Source organism: Petromyzon marinus, chromosome 1 (genome assembly GCF_048934315.1).
Source record: "Petromyzon marinus isolate PM22_M1 ecotype Great Lakes invasive population chromosome 1, UKy_Petmar_22M1.pri1.0, whole genome shotgun sequence".
In the NCBI taxonomy this organism is placed as follows: domain Eukaryota; kingdom Metazoa; phylum Chordata; class Hyperoartia; order Petromyzontiformes; family Petromyzontidae; genus Petromyzon; species Petromyzon marinus.
The window spans coordinates 18,134,471-18,153,098 of record NC_133667.1 but is presented as its reverse complement, the minus strand read 5'-3'; the positions used below and the strand labels follow the sequence as shown (position 1 = coordinate 18,153,098).

The 18,628-nt window shown below is 39.7% G+C and overlaps 1 protein-coding gene across 1 annotated transcript in view; it reads left to right on the top strand.

The window, feature by feature from the left end:
- LOC116947527 (inactive tyrosine-protein kinase PEAK1-like) overlaps nucleotides 1-18,076 on the top strand; it is a 40,789-nt gene extending 22,713 nt beyond the window's left edge. Inside the window, exons 4-8 of the mRNA XM_032963417.2 lie at nucleotides 1,676-1,845; nucleotides 2,136-3,073; nucleotides 6,482-6,838; nucleotides 8,325-8,714; nucleotides 13,662-18,076. Of these exons, the coding sequence (XP_032819308.2) occupies nucleotides 1,676-1,845; nucleotides 2,136-3,073; nucleotides 6,482-6,838; nucleotides 8,325-8,714; nucleotides 13,662-14,174 (2,368 nt within the window). The 3' untranslated portion in view covers nucleotides 14,175-18,076. The remainder of the gene's footprint in view (nucleotides 1-1,675; nucleotides 1,846-2,135; nucleotides 3,074-6,481; nucleotides 6,839-8,324; nucleotides 8,715-13,661) is intronic.
- The last annotated feature ends 552 nt before the right edge of the window (nucleotides 18,077-18,628 follow it).

Below are 18,628 nucleotides of genomic sequence, written 5' to 3'. Positions count from 1 at the left end.
AATTACAACACGACATGTAAGGTGGCATTACCCATAACTAAAATAAGTGGAACTGAAATATAAACATAAAATAAAAGCTCTTTGGTCATGTTTAGTGACCCAGTGAACTCAAATATAGTCATCATATTAAGGCATAAAGCTGTTAGGTGCACAGAAATGCTGCGTGGATGATGGCATTTAAGTGAATAATACAGATAGGGAGTTCCATCAACAGGAAGTGTGCTTAGAAAACGTCATCAGTCTAGCGAAGCAGTGGATGACACGGTTTTTAGTGCGCCCATCCAATCCTCGCAGGTGAGATGGGACCACGCTCCTGCTCGGGACACGGTTGAGCAAGCTTTTGCCATCCTATAAACCAGCAGTTTGAGAGTAAACCATCAGTGTGATCTTGTAGGTGGTATGTGCTTATGACTAAAAGTTCAGGTGTACAAGATGGACAGTAAATAGTGCATTTATTTACCGTCCGAGAGATTGAGTGTTATCCCCCGAGAGATTGAGTGGATAGCCCAGTTTCCTTCCACGTGCTAAGGAGTTTACTAACCATTCAGCATAAACCTCTTGGGGGACAAAAAGAGCTTAGAAACATGTTTCCTTCTAGAGAACTACAACTTTCCTCTCACATGGATATCTCTTTTTACACAAACTTGTGCATAACATGAAAGAAAGATGCATGGCTGACATAAAATATCGAAGATTGTTTGAGAGTTAACTGGGTAGCCTACTGATTGTTACCTGTATGGTCTGTCCAGTCATTTGAGTCAACCCATGGCACTTGGGTCTGTCGCTTGACCTGCCAGCGAGCCTTCTAAACTTTACGTGGCTTCAGTAAACGTCACCCGGCACAAGCGTCGTGGTGACATCACCGCCACTTAGTGGCAAATGGCAGTTGTTGGTTTGTCCATGATTTTAAATCCAACAAATCAATCCCATACTCTTTGGTTCTTTATTTTTCTACACACGTGACTTTACCAAAAGAACCAGAGTATGAATTCCTGCAGTCAAGTTAGCTTCAAATCAAAATCAATCCCAGTTTAATGTGCTTTGGAAACGGGAATTGAATTCCCAATTTTGAACAAAGGGAAATTCTGCATGCCCACAGCTGCTATAATACAGTACTTTGTGTATCACTGATGGTAGGGATGTTGATGATAATTAATGTTTTATAATGTAACGTAGGGAAAACAAACATTAACTTGACCATTTACCACGTTTGATGTAGTAATGTTTAATACCCGTGAAAGTTCCAATTGAAAATGGATTCTTAATGAAATAGATATTTTGAAAATGCCTTTTTGTAGTGTTTTTACATGTATACACAGTACAGTGTATGCATGGGGTGAGTTGCAGGAAGTCGCAAGCCTCATGGGTATTGTGTTAGTGTTTTTTACCTCCACACAATGGGGAGACAGTAGTGAGAAAACAAATCAAATGCAGCTTCCTGTATATGCGCTTGGCCGTTTCATATCCTGTCTGAACGTTAGTGCACGCACGTGTAACTTTATTATGCATAGCTTTAGTGTCTGGCTAGGATTCTGTCTGATGTATTACATACATTTGTTTCATATGTGTATCAGTGCTACATTACTCTTGGAAGAAAAGAAGGTATGGGAATAATTCTGTCCAGAGGCATCTCAGGATTAATATTATGGTGTTGTAACCCACTTACTTTGTGCAGTACATCTACAAAGGAGGCATATGGTGAAGAGTCGCTCGATCCTGCCAGTACAGTGTCAAGCATATCATCGAAAGGGTCTGCACGTACTCTGGAGCCTAAGGACATCGTGTGTCATCAGGACACGGTGATGGCTCAGGCTGTCGGCCATGCTGCCACTTACAGCAACTTGGGTAAGTATCATGACTCTTCACCGAACTGCGACATCATATTGAATGAAGGTGTTGCAATGTTTATCTAATAGCTAACAACACATTATTAACCTTTTTTAACAGTTTTCTGAACTAAAATTAAACCTGTTATTATTTTGAATAATCAACTAAATGCAAATAATACCTCTTTCTATGGTGCGGATTGAAGTTTGTTAAATTGTGATAAAATAATCTGAGTAAAATTGAAAACGCCTAGCATGGTCACGCCACTTAAACGTATGTTCACAATAACATGCATCTGTTTCTTCCAGGCCCTTCAAGGGCCAACGTAATCCCAGTCAAGCAGGGGCGCCAGCATAAAGGGGCCATAACTGACGCCATTGCGTTTGTTGCTGTGGCGAAGGAGAAGTCGGAAGTGCATGACACCCCTCCGCCCCTGCCTAAGAAGCAGCGTGCCAAAGCTGTCTTGACTGCAGAGCCAGCAGGAGCATCGATTTATGCGGATAATGCAGATCTCAAATCTATTTTTAACCCCCTCTATATTGTTGAGGAAGAGCGAAAATCTTGCAGCGCACAGTCTTTTGTTTCTAATGGCGCAGATGAAAATGCATCAAAGGGAAAATGTATGACAATCTTAGAGGGTCCAGTTTCTGAAACCACTCGCATAAAAGATCGTGTTGCCTGTACAGATCAGAAGAAAGGTATAGTTTACACAGTATCAGAAAAAGATACACTACTCAAGGTTGATGATGACCCGTCATGCATATATACCAAAGTTCGTGACAAATCTAAATCCATGAAAGGGAATGTATACTCCAAGCAACAAAAGAAATCCCTTCTTGGCAGTGCTAGTGCTGTTCAGCTTGCAATTGCTGAAGATATATTGGAAAAGACAGCCCAGAGCTTGGAGAGTGGAAGCAAACCTGCAAACTTCCTATTGACCACTAAAGGACAGGAGCAGAAAGATACAGGAGTGGGTACTACAGTGCCAGCTATGTTGTATGAAGGATTGGAAAGCTCTGAAGAGGTGTTTGCCCGGATCGGTAGCCTGCATGCAGAGACTCTGCATGTGTTGTGTGCAAAGTGTGAAGACAACTTCATGCGTGGCCAGAAGGAACATCTTCGCTTTGGTGTAGAGAGCTGGTCCAATTTCAAGCTAACCAGTGACAAGCCCTGCTGTGATGCCGGCGATGCTGTTTATTATACAGCTTCCTATGCCAAAGATCATGGGCATTTGTACGCAGTAAAGGTAAGTTCATTCGTAACTTATGATATTTTTAAAACATTTGATATCTTTTGCTTAAAGTCTTGCAGTAATAATGTACGTCCCTTTGCCAATGTATTGCTAGATTAATGTGTTGCTATGTCGTATCAGTTATATAAAAAGTTGTTTGGCAGCAAGTCGCCACGCTTGTCAATGCAGATTGATGAAGGGTAGGCCCAGGACAGATATCACTTGGCAATTAAGTTAGCCATGTCTGAGAATGGAACTCAGATTAATGGGTTTATAAAGCACAACTGCACCACCTCTACACCACCCCTTGCAGCAATATACCCATCATAATAAAGACTAGTTAAAGAGGAAATTGGTTAATTGTTGTGATCTTCAATTAATCCAAACCATAAAACCTATTAAGACTCGACAGTAGTTAGCCAGAATTGTGCAAGCTTAAAAGGTGACCTGAAAATAGTTAAATCTATTTTTTAGATATATAAACCAAACTCTGATTGGAACACTTCCCATGACAATTTAGCTGTACATGGTGGGATATGGCATAATGGCCCATGCTAATGATGGTGAGAATATTCGAAAAGCGTTTCTTAACGCCAGGAAGTGTAAGTCGATTTTTCCCCAGCTACAGAACTGCATTTTGCACCGGAATTTATAAAGGTATATACACATTTCTGTTTGTAAGGAGTTTGGTGAACCCGTTTCCTTTGGATGCCATGTGCTGAATGCTCTCATTTCATTCATTTAGCAAGTATGCATTACATACGTGCCCAAAGAGAAACTCTTCAGCCTCCCACATCAAATGAACCTCAGCCTGCCATCTGCTTCATTGTGATAGTAACTTGGATACGGCTAAGGTGTTAACTTTTCAATCTTGCTAGTTGAGAACGTATTTGCTTTGCAACAGAAATTACAGACGAATGTCATGTTCATACTCTTTTCACAATCCTGGACTCGGAGCACTAAGAGTAATTTACTTTTTAAAGGGATGAAATGAGAAAATCTTTCATTGTGAGTTTTTTTTTATATTCTCCAGGATTTAAAGAATATTTTGGTGAAACAATTACATTCATAGGACCATAGATTGGAACAGCAATGTAAAATTAACCGTGTCTTCCAATCTTCTTCCGCCAATTCAACTGATTGATTATTTGTTCCACAGAAAATCCCATTTAGTCCGTAATCCTGCTAGTTTCGATGGCAACGGCCTGCATTCACTCACAATACAGTTATTGTGGAGTTGGAGAGGAGTCCAGCCAGCCAAGGAAACCCAAAACATAGATAATAGTACGATTACAATTTGTGTCTATAATTTTAAATAGGTAGTTAATTGTTATTAAATGCTAAATGTGTTACGTGTTAATTGTGTAGCTTTAAATGTAGATACATTTAATTATACATGTAATTATTTTAACATTTCCAGACATCCCCCTTTACCGGAAAGCTCTCCCTTCAACTAACGTGCCTAGCTTTGAGGCGTCAATAAATGTACAACCCCAGACAACATTTGGCAGTTGGAAGATGATGATTGTGTAATATGATGTTTTGCTCTTCTTCGAAGAATTGGCTGCTCAAAATGTTTCTGTACTTAAATGTAAATAACATTGAAATCCCCAAAGTATTTGACAAGTATTTTAGTTTTACGAGATTTGTTGTCAATGAACATTTATCACCACGATTGTTTATATTCAATTGCTGTTTTTTCCATAGTTTCGTCTGTTTTATTTATTTAGGTGCTCATCTTTCCTACCTCCAGTCCAAAGGCTGAGGATATCTTGGTGTTAATTGCCATTTCGTTAATATTTTGCCTTTGAGTTTAACATGTAGGCTTTCGCGACCAATATCATCCATAATAGAGGTTTTTGGGTTAGATCGCGTGAATGTATAAATGTGTCGTTAAAACCCGCCACCACCCGGCACAGCCAGCTAGTAAGGGTTGTCACCGTAAAGAGAACGTGGCCAATTCATCACTAGTACAGCACACCGGTGTGTTGGAGAGCCAAGGCCACAATATTTACAATATGAGTACGAGGTTTCACCAGTAATTACAATTAGCTTCATCAGGCGACAGCCAGATTTGTGGAGAAGTCTTACTGTTTCGTTCCTTATATAGAGGTGTAGATGTGGTGACCACGCAGCTGCGCTCTTGCACAATGTGGTGGGGGGGGGGATTACTGAGGCAACGTACATTATGCATGTGCATTATGCGAGCCCTTTGAACTTGTCGTTCCTGTCTATTCTGTTTATTAAAATAGCCCTACCAACTGTAATCCCTATTTAAGTACGCTGCCCTTTGTAGGCATGTATTTAAATAATGTATTATTTGATTATTCGCTTCCACGCAGCACTGCGCCGGTAGCTATCCGAACGCTTAAAGTTATTTTGATTTCTTTCAATTTCGATAGATTCTCTAATTAGCCTTGGCCAGTAGGAGCTAGTTTTGTACAAAACTTCAACATCAAAATCAATTGAGTGTCCTTGTTGGTACGCGTGTTCTGCTACTGTTGACAGTTGTATTTCGGAGAATTTAATATTTATCTGATGTTATTTTAGTCTCGTGCTGATCATTCGTCCTGTTTGCCCAACAACATTTACCATACGTGCAGTTAGTCCTGTACACACCTTCTGTTGATAGCTTCGGTAATACATCTTTTGTACCAGATATTAATTTCTGTTTTATGTACTGTGCCAAATCTGACTCAGATCTTTTGTTTTTCCAAACATCTGGCTAGTTTATCAGTAATCCGGGGTCAGAAAAACCCAGTTCTCTCTTCCACTTATCCCGGGGGGCGTGTCCATATAATTATCTGGGGTTGAAACCACGTTTAAACTGAGTTATTTGCCAAAAACTTCTAATTATCTGGAGTCAGGACCACAAATAAAAGGAGTTATTTGACAAATTGTTAAAAAATATCTGGGACAGTCCATAGTAAAGTGGGTGAACAGATCCTAGGACCACCTCCTGGCAACAAATCAAGTATGGTTCAAATGCCGATGCAGTGTATTCTGAGCTGCATTCTTCAGGTGCTAGTCCTTCAGGCTCTCCTAACATGATGGCAAGCTCCCCAATACCCATCCCTCAAAAGCAATTGCCTAATTGCAGTAGCCCTTTAATGCTGCATTCACACAGTTTTAACCTAATGTTAGGTCACAACATTATTTATTTGTTTCTAGGAGATTCTCGTGTTATAGAAAACCAAGCATATAACTAAACATACACGCTTAATTTTTTGTGCTGTTTGGGGCAGTTTTTCTTAGGCTCTGCTATATTTTTCTGACAACCTTTTATTGACTCCTCTTTTCAGGTTGTATACCCTGAGCAGGTTGAAATTTGACCAGCCTTGGTTTTGGTTACTAATTATATATTTTTTGTTACGTTTTGAAGCTACTGTGTAATTGTAATGGTATATACATTGTTGTTTTCAGATTTGTAAGATCGAGGGGAAAGACTCTCAACAGCAATACTATCACAGCCTGGCTGTGCGGCAGAGCCTCCCTGTGCACTTCAATGTGCAGCAGGACTGCGGGCACTTTGTGGCTGATGTCCCGGAAAGGTTGCTGCCATGTGACTGTGCTGCTGCCAGTCTTCGAGATGGGAACCCAGTGTGTACTCAGACAGTGGATCAGGCGAACTCGCAGCCACCGGACCTATCCTCGGTAGACTCGTCTGGTCAGAGCAGGGTGGTGGTGATCACACGAGAGGTACCTTGCAGCAATGTGGCTGATCTGATTCGAGGCTCGGTGAACCTGCACCGCTCCCAGCCAGAGCTCTACGAAAGGCAGGTCGGTGTCATCTGCTGGTACTTTGTAAGGTTGAAAAAAGGTTAATATGTTAAATGTTTGCATTCCTACTTGAGTTGTCTCCTAGTTTATTTCAATATCAGGCCCTTTATGTCCTCCTGAGCCATAGGTGGACATGTGACAATGCTATAGAGCCCGCCATTTCGTGTGATCGCTTCGCAGGTATGAGGTAGAAATAGTTGTAAGGTGATAAATTAAAAATGTACAGAGGGCTCAGAAAGTGCACAGTAAATGATGTTGGTGCCTCTGGCAAGAAAAGGCAAAGGGAAGAGTATTGATCTAGAGCTTAAATTATAAGTCTTAAACATTTTGAAGCATATTTTAGCTCTTTCGGTAAAGTCACGTTGAAGGGAAACAATAAAATAATAAAACAATCAAAATTCTCACGATGTTTTGACCATAACACAAACGGTCGTCATCAGGTGTGAAAAGCAAATTTTTCTTGCCGTTGCTTTTCACACCTGATGACGACCATTTGTGTTATGGTCGAAACGTCGTGAGAATTTTTATTGTTTTATATATATTTTATTGTTTCCCTTCAACGTGACTTTACCGAAAGAGCTAAGAATATGAATTACTGCAGTCACGAAAGCTTTAAATCAAAAATCATTTTGAAGCAGTTGATAAGGCAGTTGATATTGCAAGAATGATTGTCCTATCCACGACCTCGGTGAGAACTATTCGAGTTAATGCTGGAAAAATTCTAGAACATCCTCAAAAGATGGCACCTTTAACTGCCACTAAAATAACTCATATAGCAGATGTAGCATTCTAGAAAATATGGGAAGACTTTTAATTGTCTGGATTGAAGATTTAAATCAGCATATTTCTTACGAGTAAAATGTAAGACAACTTATAATATCCATTTTTGTAGCCTTTGTGACATTTTTGCACACGTTTATTTTTACAGTAATGTCAGCTAGGAATGCAACCCCTGATTTTAACGTCTGAGAAATTAGTTTGCTTTAAAAAATTTCGAGTGAAGTAGCATTTCCCATTAAAGCATCCCTTACCTACAATGTGTTATTACTATATTTTCTTCTTTTTGAAGTGATGTTCTCGGCTGCATAACATGATTTTTATTTATATTATTGCCTCTCTTATCCAATGTACAGGGTGCTTCAAAAATGTTAACACATACATGGCGCTATCGTTTTTAATGGAAAAAGAACGGATAATACACTCGCATGATAATAAATGTATGTTAATAGCTTCAAAAAGTCAGTCTCTACTTGGTCGCCATCATTATCAACACATGCCTGGAATCTTCTCCATGTGGTCTCCAGAGCCTGGAGGCACATTTCTTGTGATATTGTTGCAAATTCTCGTAAGTGTTAACATTTTTTTGAATCACCCTGTAAATCTCCCAGTGTAACTATGTATGAATGCACTGCATGAATTCCCTGGTAAGGTGTACATTTTCATCAACATCTGAATGAGTCTAAGCACTAGCTTGTCTCTCCTACAGGTATGTCTTCTACTGCTTCAGCTGTGCTATGCACTTGAGCACTTAAAACGGCATCATGTGAGCCATAGTGACCTCCGAATGGAAAATCTATTGCTGGTGGGCGGACACAGTACTGGGCCACCAGGACACAAGGGCATCGAGTCTCTTGGTGCGGAGCTGCCACGACTCATCGTCAGCAATTTCTCCCAGGCTAAGCAGCAGTTGCGCGTGGGGGCACTGGCACCAGAAATGCTGCGAGCGGAGTCGCGCCTCGCGCCCGAGCTCACTACCGCAAGCCAGTACCGAAAATGTGATGAGTTCCAGACTGGCATCCTGGTCTACGAAATGCTGCACCTTCAAAATCCATTTGCTGAACGGCCTGAGCTGCGTGAGAGAGACTACAACCCGAAGGTTAGTCATAGTTTGACATGGAACAATGGATCACGTGATTTTGTTAAACTTTACAATGTTACACCATACACTAGAGCTGCACCCAGCAACAAGGACTTCAGTGTTTTTCAGTCTACAACCAATTTTTTTGCTTTTTAGTGTATAATTAAAGGTTTAAAATGTCTTAAAGATCCAGAAAAAAACATTCCTTTTTTGTATCTGTAACGTTGGCAGAGCCGAGGTACAAAGTCACCACCACCTCTCTTTCCCTGTCGGCTTTTCAGGGGGTAAAATGCTAAATTAGTCTTAAGTTATGAGTAATTTTGATAACTACTGTACACTTTATAATGGTAACATATGGGGTATACATTAACTATCACTTACATCTTAAGGGCAGTGCCACCTTGAATTTCTGTACAAGAATAGTTTTTGTCATTAAAAAAAAAAACAGCTAAAAATGAAGAGAGTGTTTGAGTTTCTCATTGAGAACGTATCATAAACCTTTCATTCTAAAAGATAAAAAAACTACAAATACTACTTTAGCCGTACATATTACTGGACAACCCCTCACTGGCCCCAAGGATCATGTGACCGCTCCTTCACCATGTCAACTCAAACTGTGCAGTAGTTTATTGTGCATTGTCCTGCATCTCAGATTATCACGGTTGGCTGTGCGGTGCGAACGAAGTTCAACATACATACATGCATAATTAATATAAATGCCTAGTACACAGCTTATCTGAAATAAGGATTTCGTGTCGGTTTCCATTATAAGGGTGGTTCAAGGTTAACCTGCTGTTATTCTAAAAAAAATTGTAGTGTGAAGTGAATAAAACATACCTTTTTTCCCAAAGTACAATCAAACTTAGTTGATCCGTGATCCCATTATCTGATTTTGTTTTCTATTCGACAAAAAGTCGGTTCTCGCTTCCAAATATCTGGGGTTATCCAGGGTTATCCGTGGTAAAGTGGGTGAACAGACTAGGACCTCCTCCGTCCGCCAATTCAGGTGCAGATGCTATTGTCGACGCAGCGATTTCTACACTGCATTGTTCAGGTGTGCGAGCTCCCTTCCCATACCCATCACTCAGAAGCAATTGCTCAATTGTAGCAGCACTTGCAATGCCTGTAGTGCTGCATTCACTGTTAGCAACCAGTGAATGGGAAGGGAGCTTGCTTGCCATCATGTTACAGAGACCCTGTGTAAGACTGGTGCATGAGAGGTAAGGGGCCGTCCATAAATGACGTCACGCACCTGGGGGGGGGGGGTCAGACATTTGTGACGATGTGTGACGGGGGGGGGGGTGAGAAATGTGACGTCACATCAAAATGCGTAACTTTAAATAAATATAGAATTGTTCTCCCAACACTCCTACAACATCAGAGTGCAGCGCCACATTAAATACGTACTACAATGACCATCGTTTAAAGTGGTCATGCACCCCAGATAAACGAGTTAATCTCCAGTTGAAGCCTCTGGAAATTTGTAATCGGTGTACCCATCCCATTTATCCTGGATAAGCTAAGTTTGACTGTTGCCCCTGTTACATGTATACATTAGTCTCAGCGGTCTTTTGCTGCCTTCATGCCAGAAACATGTCATTCTTAAGGACATGCACTTCAGCCATTTCAAGACATCTGCTTTCACATTACTTTCTGTTGAGGTTTTTGTATCTCTCAAACACTTAAGTGTGAGAAATGTGCATCACTGAACTTACAGCTAACTTATAACTTTCGGCTGATATGAAAGTTCCTAATCGTCGACGCTGTCTCATGGCACATGACACACTACCTGTTGCCTTTCGAAAAAACTCAAACTGCTGTGGGCAGCAGTGACGTAACGTCACACATGAGTTTCTAGATCGTGCCACTTCCTCTTCATAAAACTTGCAGTGATGTAAATCTTTTAGGGTTGGAACAAAACGTGCAGATTAACCTTAAATCGCCTGATTTTTGGAACTAGCACCTGTGGTTATTGCCTTTGACACCACTAAAAGGTGTTTGTTGAATTATAAGCAGTTGTGAACAAGGCACTTAATATCAAGGGACATGGTAAACACGTACTACGATCTTGGGCTGTTACAGCCTGGTCTATTAGACCAAGTAAACTTCTGTGTTAGAGTTCATTTGCATCATGTGTCATGAGGCAGAGGTCTGGCATGGCTTGAGTGTTCCCAGGCTAGACTTGGGATTTTGCTTCAAGGGTTCAGGGTTTGTGTCATCAGCAAAATGAGCCCACTCACTGTCTGTTGGCCGAGCAACACTGAGCGTGGCTCCATGCCTCAAGAGTCATGGTCATTTGTCTGCAAAAAATTGCGCGCATTACACATTCCATTATAATTACTTCCCCTGAAGAGCACTTTCGGAGGATGCAAACATCTTATTTGCAAATTAAAAATAAAGGGTTTCCAGCAATGAAGGCTCACAGCCTGAAGAGGTTGAGGGGGAGTGTGTTAGCTTCTGTAGTATGTCGTTTTTTTAAAGCTCTGGAAATTTTGAAAGGTGCATTCCCCCCCATACCTTGGGTACTTACGCTATAGGTAGTTGCAGCAGCCGTTCCCTGTACAAGTGGATATGAGTGGCACATGGATCAATCCCAGTGTTTTTAAAGTCCGTTGCAGGCTTCACAAAGCTGCTGTATGTATGCACGCAGCCAACTGTGCTAATCAGAGGTACGGGGGAAGAACAAACTAAAAAACAAAACCGTTCTATATAAATTCGTTTTCAATCTTGATTTAAAAGTGCATAGTTCCAGTGGCTTCCTTCTTTTGTGGGCTTCACTTGGGTATAAATATCCTCAGTGCATTCATTAGCTTGCCAATTGTTAATTCGACGACCACCACTTGAGGATAGTTAGCTCTTGTAGTTTATTAAATATTTTGGTAACATTTTTGGTGTTAACGGTTGTTATGTAAAGTGTTACAAAATAAACGTTATTTAGTGTATTTGCATAATACTAGTATTATCTTATCTCAAACGGTGTTTGACCAGAGGACTCCTTGGCGTCCTCTGGTCTAACACCGTTTGAGACGATGCTCAAAAGAAAGCTGTCTCTTGTGTGGACCAATCAGTTTCAAGGACAATGCATCATATTATCAGAGTGTTTTTTGTTTGCATTCTGACCACAAGCATTGTGGTTAATGCAGACATGATTCCTTGTAAAAGGTTTCAGGTTGGTGTTTTAACATCTTAACACCTGTTTTGTTGCCAGAAAAAAGGGAAAAAACCTATTATCATATTTTGGTACTGGCAAAGGAGGTCTTACATTTTTTAATGAAGGATTATTTACTTTTATGAACCTATCTTATTCAAAAATACAGCAAGTCTTCATTTAACTCAGTAGATGCGTTCCTGAAAATCGTCACGCTGAGCGAAACTAATTCCCCCACCAATAATATAACGAAAAATGTTGGTGAGATACGATATCCGCACACACTGAGATGGTGGGACATAAAACCTGAAGGCACGCCGCTGCGTGACTATCATTCTGCATACAGTATCATTCCGCTGAGCCGCGCAGCTCAAGAAAGTCGTAGTTCGTTGTTGACCACTCAAACGTCGCATTAAAACGGGTGCGTTCCACGTTGTGAGAACAGTGGAAGAACCACGATATGGGTTAAAACACATTGTGTGAACCCGCGTTAAGCGAGGACTTGCCATATAATAGCTTTGTAAGTCCCCAAGCAATCGGATTGGCCGGAGGTGAAGTGCTGTGCACTGATTGTTTTGATTGGCATGACGTTGGGGGAAGGGCTCATAGTAACTATGTTATAAGTTGTTTTGTGAGATTTGGCGTGAGCCTCTGGAAAGTGGCTGGTAGTTATGTCAATGAGGAAACGGTGATAGAGTGGTCACGTGGGGTAGATGAGGGGAGGGGCAGAGCATTGCCCAATATCAAATATATTAAAATGTCTCATTATTGAATGTGTATTAAAGTTTCTGAAGTGCCTGGCACAGGATGGTGTTCAATGGTTACTAAGTCAGAGCATTTTCATCTATGAAAACCGGTCTTAACGCAAGTATACTAAACCCCAGTTATTTTGTTTAACAAATATCCAGCCAATTAATCAAGTTTAATAGTTTTGATTACATTTTCAATTTCATCATCACAAAAAATCTGATTGAGATTAGGCACAGCACACATACAATACCAGGTGACTTATTACCGAAGATTAATTATCCAAATTAGGAACGGAAGGAACCTGCAGAATAATTTTCATGTGTGGTAAACGTATGTTGGCCAGATGGGATGAGATCGGCAAAACATATGAACACAAACACCACAGGAACGTCAAAACAGTCACAAACACAAATGTCAGCAGTTGTGTAACATGACTCTAGGTACTACTGCCTGCTACTTCCTTACCTTTGTGGATCTGAGAACAACTCCGGATGCAATTATCAGTGAAACGTCATATCAAATTGTTAAATCTTGTGGATTGCTCTTCACCCTCTTGGTATGATGAAGCAATAAACATTGGCATGTCCTTTCAAATAACTTTATTTCTAAAACATATGACATTGCAATGGGCAAATATTTAAATATTGTAATATATACAAATGTATTTTTTTATATTTGTGGAGGAGATTGTCATTATCAGCAGGATGATATGAGATAATCAGTTTGATAGCTTGCTATTTTAATTAATATTTAACATTTTAAGCTCATAAAAATGTAGTTTAATGATAACCTTTAATCAATGTGGAAGTAGGCATTTGGCAAAGGTGACTGATATTCATGTAGAGCTGACTTAACATTAATGAGATTGTTATGGACAAATGATACCAAGTTTACATAGAAAATTAATGTAATTTGTATATTGGTGACAATGCCATTATTTAATATTAAGACAGAATAACTGTAGCTGAACATATGTGCTGATAAAAATCCAACTGACATTGACATGCATTTAGAATTTTTGGCTGTATTAAGAAGTGTATTTTGTTTTTGTGTCGTGTGTCTGTCAGGACCTGCCTGCGATGCCCACACTGTCAGTGTATTCCTATGGTCTGGAGCAGCTAGCTCACTTGCTACTCCTTCCCAACCCCATGGAGCGCATCCACATCTCACAAGGCCGCGGCTTGTTGCAGTGCCTACTGTGGGGGCCACGGTACCAACTCCTCAACAGAATAATGTTGAGCACAAGCGACCCATGCACATTGGAAGAACCCAGTGAGCAGCGTAGCCTTGCAGAAGGCAGTGGCACGGGTAGGCCAGCCCGACAAGTGCATTTGGTGGGCAGCAAAGCGGCGCACGAGCAGTCCACAGGGCTCGTGAACAGAGAGGTTGTTCTGCAAAACTGGCTGGAGTTGAAACGCACCCTCCTCACCATCTGTTTTGCTGAGAAATATCTAGAACATGAGCATGTCATCCGGCTTGAAGACTGGTTGTGCTGCCAGTACTTTGCATGTGCCACCCCAGACTCGGTCTATCAAGCCCTCAGGCTAATGCAAAGCAGAATGAGCGTTCATGAACATTGACATTTAACTTTTAATGGACTGTATTGGTTTCTTTAACTTAGCCCATGATCTGTGTTAAAAGGATAAGAATACAGTTTTGTTTTGTTTCTAATTGATGAATGCACTCCATTCGCCTCAATTTTCTGATCAACCTAAAAAACAGAACTGCTCTTATCCACAACAGCTGTAGAATCCGCAAAGAACTCCTATCAGCCATGGCCCTCCTCTTCCTGTTGTCAGAAACTTTTCTCAAAAGTATTTGCAAAACGGTATCTTATTATCCTCGATTATTTTTTCATGGATAAGAGGAATTGCATGGCAAATATACCATGTTGTCCATGGGTTATCCGTGATTTTTCATTTCATAAAATGTGCTATGATCAAAGCAAGTTTATCGGTAGCACTTGCGATGATGACGCATTGCACGACACAACCTAGACACACACAGGCAAATAAACTAAGACACGGAGACATGCAGACAGAGGCATACAGACACAGACCCTCGCAGACATAACAGCATTTATTTGCTGCTCTGCCTTAACGAAAGGTCCTTGGCTGCCATATTTTCAATCCTCTGTTCTCTGCTCTCTTCATTTCTACAAACAACCCTCCCTTCAGCTCTTCCATCTAAAATCCTTAGCCTTCTCTTCTTTTTAATTCCATTCTTCCTTCTATAATGTCCTTCGTCAAACCATTCCTTCGTAGAATGTCCAATTCAGTTAATTCTCCTTCTGATGACTTCCATTATAATAAATGTTGTTGATGCCATTCAATATTTCTTCATTGTATTCTATATACAGCTGACTTTCAGGATCCTTCTCCACATCCACACCTCAAAAGCTACCAACCATCTCAACCTTTCTCAGTGTCCTCATTTCCATGCCATGCAAAGCTATGCTCCACACCATCGTATTAACTATTCTGTTAAGTAAAAAATCTTTCCTCTTGCCGAATGGTTCTGCCACCAAGCCTTGATCATATTTCCACTGCACACTGTTCATCTTCTGTGATTAATGCACTGAAGTTCCTGAATATGTTCACATGTTCTCGCAGTTGTCCTTCAATTATAATATACATTGTTCCTACACCTTTCCATTATATTCTCATTACTTGTTTTGTTTATGTTAATATTCATACTGTTTTCCTTTGCATGTTGTTTAACCCATTCATCAACCTTTACAGTCTTTGCCACCATCCCTTGATCATTCGTAAACCGTACATCCTTTCAGGTTTGACCTTGATTTTTTTGTATTCTGTTGCCTCAATTATAATTTTTGCATTAACAGCAAGGCCGGTGATAATGAGTACTCCTGCTCGATTACTGTACTAATAATTCCTGGTATCATATGTCTGCTACCATGATAACTGATTCCTGTTCCTTACACGATCGACATATTAATCTCCAGTCTGTCTAGTCCGCCCCTATCTTCTTAAGTATCTCCATCAACTTTACCCTTTATCCATAATAGAGGATTTTGGGTGTTAGAGCGCATAAATATATAAATGTGTCGTTAAAACCTGCCACCACCCGTCACAGCCAAACTAGTAAGGGTTGTCACGTAAACAGAAAGTGCCAATTCATCACTAGTACAGCACACCGGTGTGTTGGAGTGCCAAGCCACAACATTTACAAACTAAGTACGACGTTTCGCCAGTAATTACAACTAGCTTAAAACCTCTTATGGATGATATTGGTCGCGAAAGCCTACGTTTTTACCCTTTTTTTTATCCTGTCAAGACCTCGAAATCCACAAAGCACACATACAACTGATATCCGAGTTCTATGCCCCTTTCATACAGCATTCTCATTACCACTACCACTTCGCATGTCCCGCATATTTTCCTGAAACCGAATTGGTTTCTTACAATAACATGTTTTACCTTTGTATTTATTCTTCTGGTGAGCAGTCTTCGCATGATCTCGGATGCATGTGAAACAAGGATAATTGTTCTATGGTCTCCGCACTCCATTGCATTTTGTCTTTTTTTCGAAAGTACCACGGCTATTTTTGTAAACGCTTCTAGACTTTTACCTTGCTAGTACATTGCTTTTAAAGAGGAAATGTAGTTCCTTGGTCATGTTATTTCCAAGGCATTTCAGAAACTTCTGGCAACCCATCTATACCTTCAACTTTCCTCTTCTTGGGCTTAATGGCTGTTTTTAGTCTCCTTATGTTGGGACCATTTTTATCCATGTCTACTTCTGCTTTCTCTAAACTAATGTCCTCCAGCTTTGGCTTTCCTTCCTCATAAAGTTTATATATGTCCCTCTTCCATCTACTTCAAATGTCTTCTGGCTCTTGTCAATATTCCCTCATTCTTCTTTATTTTACTGCTCCCGTCTTAGATATTTCTGACACCTCTAATTTTTGCGTACATCAGTTCTGTTCATTCTCTCCTGTCAAGCTCTTCAAGTTATTTAAGAGACACGCACAAACACACAGACATTGAAAGACACAGAGAGACAGACATGGAGGCGCACACGTGGACAAAGACAGACACCCACAGAGACATGGATAAATAAACATACAGACATTGATACAAAAAGAGAGACCTGGAGATGCATAAGAAACAGACATGGAGACATTCACAGAAACAAGAGACACGCAAAACAAAGAGAGATGCACAAAGACCGACCTCTCCCAGTTACTGGTGTTATCTGTGCTATTTCGTGGATAAGAGTCATCGGTGTAGCAAATTCATCCTAGTATCTGAATTTAACCCAAGGATAACAGAGTAAATTTACGGATAATAGGATCCATGATTCGGGTCCCCTACATTACTACGGATAAGAGGCGTTATCTCATATTTAATTGCAGTTATTTCACATCCAGAGAGTTATAATTTAAAATGATTACATTTTAGTTATTTAGTTATTTTTATTTCCTTATTATCGAGTGGGTTGTGGGAAAGGGCCTCTTAGTCTATCTGGTCTAGCACTGATAGTGGTATGCATTAGCAACTATAACTTGAATTAGCCTCTAGCTGCACTCTCTTCCCTCAGCCCCTCACTGTGAACCAGTTAAAGTATTAGTCATAAATATTTCTCAAGTCCTAAGTAAAAATGTTTGCAGTACTATATAAGAAGGATTTTTGGAATAAAATGTATTGGACAATCTTTACTATAGAAACTAACATGTGGGGACATTGTTGGTTTATATTTATACTATGAAGTAGGTTGTGATAGGGTTGTAACAAGAAATGTTGATAACAGTATTTTGCATTTTAGTGCATTTTTAAACAATAGTCAACATTATTTTATAATGTTGATATATTTTCAACATGAACCAAATCAATGAAAATCAATTTGGCAGTTTTAAATGTTTTTATTGTGCCACACGTTTTACTTTGGCTGTGGAAAATAAAAAAAGAAACAATGATTAAATCTCAAGGTTGGTTTCCTGGAGTGCTAAAATCAGTAGAAATGCAATTAGAACGTTTGAGTTGCAATATGATTTAAAGCACATGTGTGCTTTACCAAACAAAAATGTGCCTTGGGCTAATGCATTTGATTGCACATTTGAGAGGTAGGATTTTTGTGTAGGATGTGTGACACCTGCAGTTCTACCAGATGGTTAATGTTGCCTTTATGCATTGGTTTTACACCAATATGTACTTTTGCTTTTATACATAAACAGAGCTTGTGCCTTTGAGAACATATACTGTGTTAACCAAAAATATAACCTTAATTGAAGCAATAACTGAATATTTTTTAAATATATATCAATTAGGATATGCTGCTGTTTCATTGTTTAATAGCAATATTTTAGTTAAGTAGTGTAATTTTAGATACTACAGTCCTCTGGTAGTTATCCTTTTTGGTGCTATAAATAAGCCACATACGAAGTGTCTTATGTACATTGTTTTACTGCATTGTTACTTGATATTTCCAAAAGCTTTTTGTATTAAACTTGCACCTTATATGGATTGTGTGAGTCTTTTGAAGTGTAATGTTTGCTGGTAAGATTTGAATTTAACAAAGTTCATATCGGTCTTGTTCTTTATTATTTTGTGAAGTTAAGTTTCACATTTTCTTTCCTTGTGTAGTGTGATGTTTGGAAACAAACAATATATTACATATTTTGAGTCAAACAATAAGTCCAATGTAATTTGTATGGTTACACCATTTAACACATCACACGTCTTTGCACACCTAATTTCAACTGTTCAGAATGTTTTTGAATCCCCATTTATATTTAGTTGGGTGAACTGTTTCGAGTGCTAAAAAAATGTATTACTCTTTTTATGGACTGCTCACAGTTCATTTATTTTAGTTAGAACTAGTCACTTAATTTGGCCACTTGCATTCAACACTAAGATGCAAGCCTTTAGCATATAGAGAGTGCTACATGATATATTTGAAAATATTGTATTGTTCATGTACAGCAGGTGTTTTGCCCAAGACATTGGATAGGGAATGTTTTGGCAGTTTTAAATATGGAAGCTTGACAGTGGGCCATTCAGCTAAGCATTTC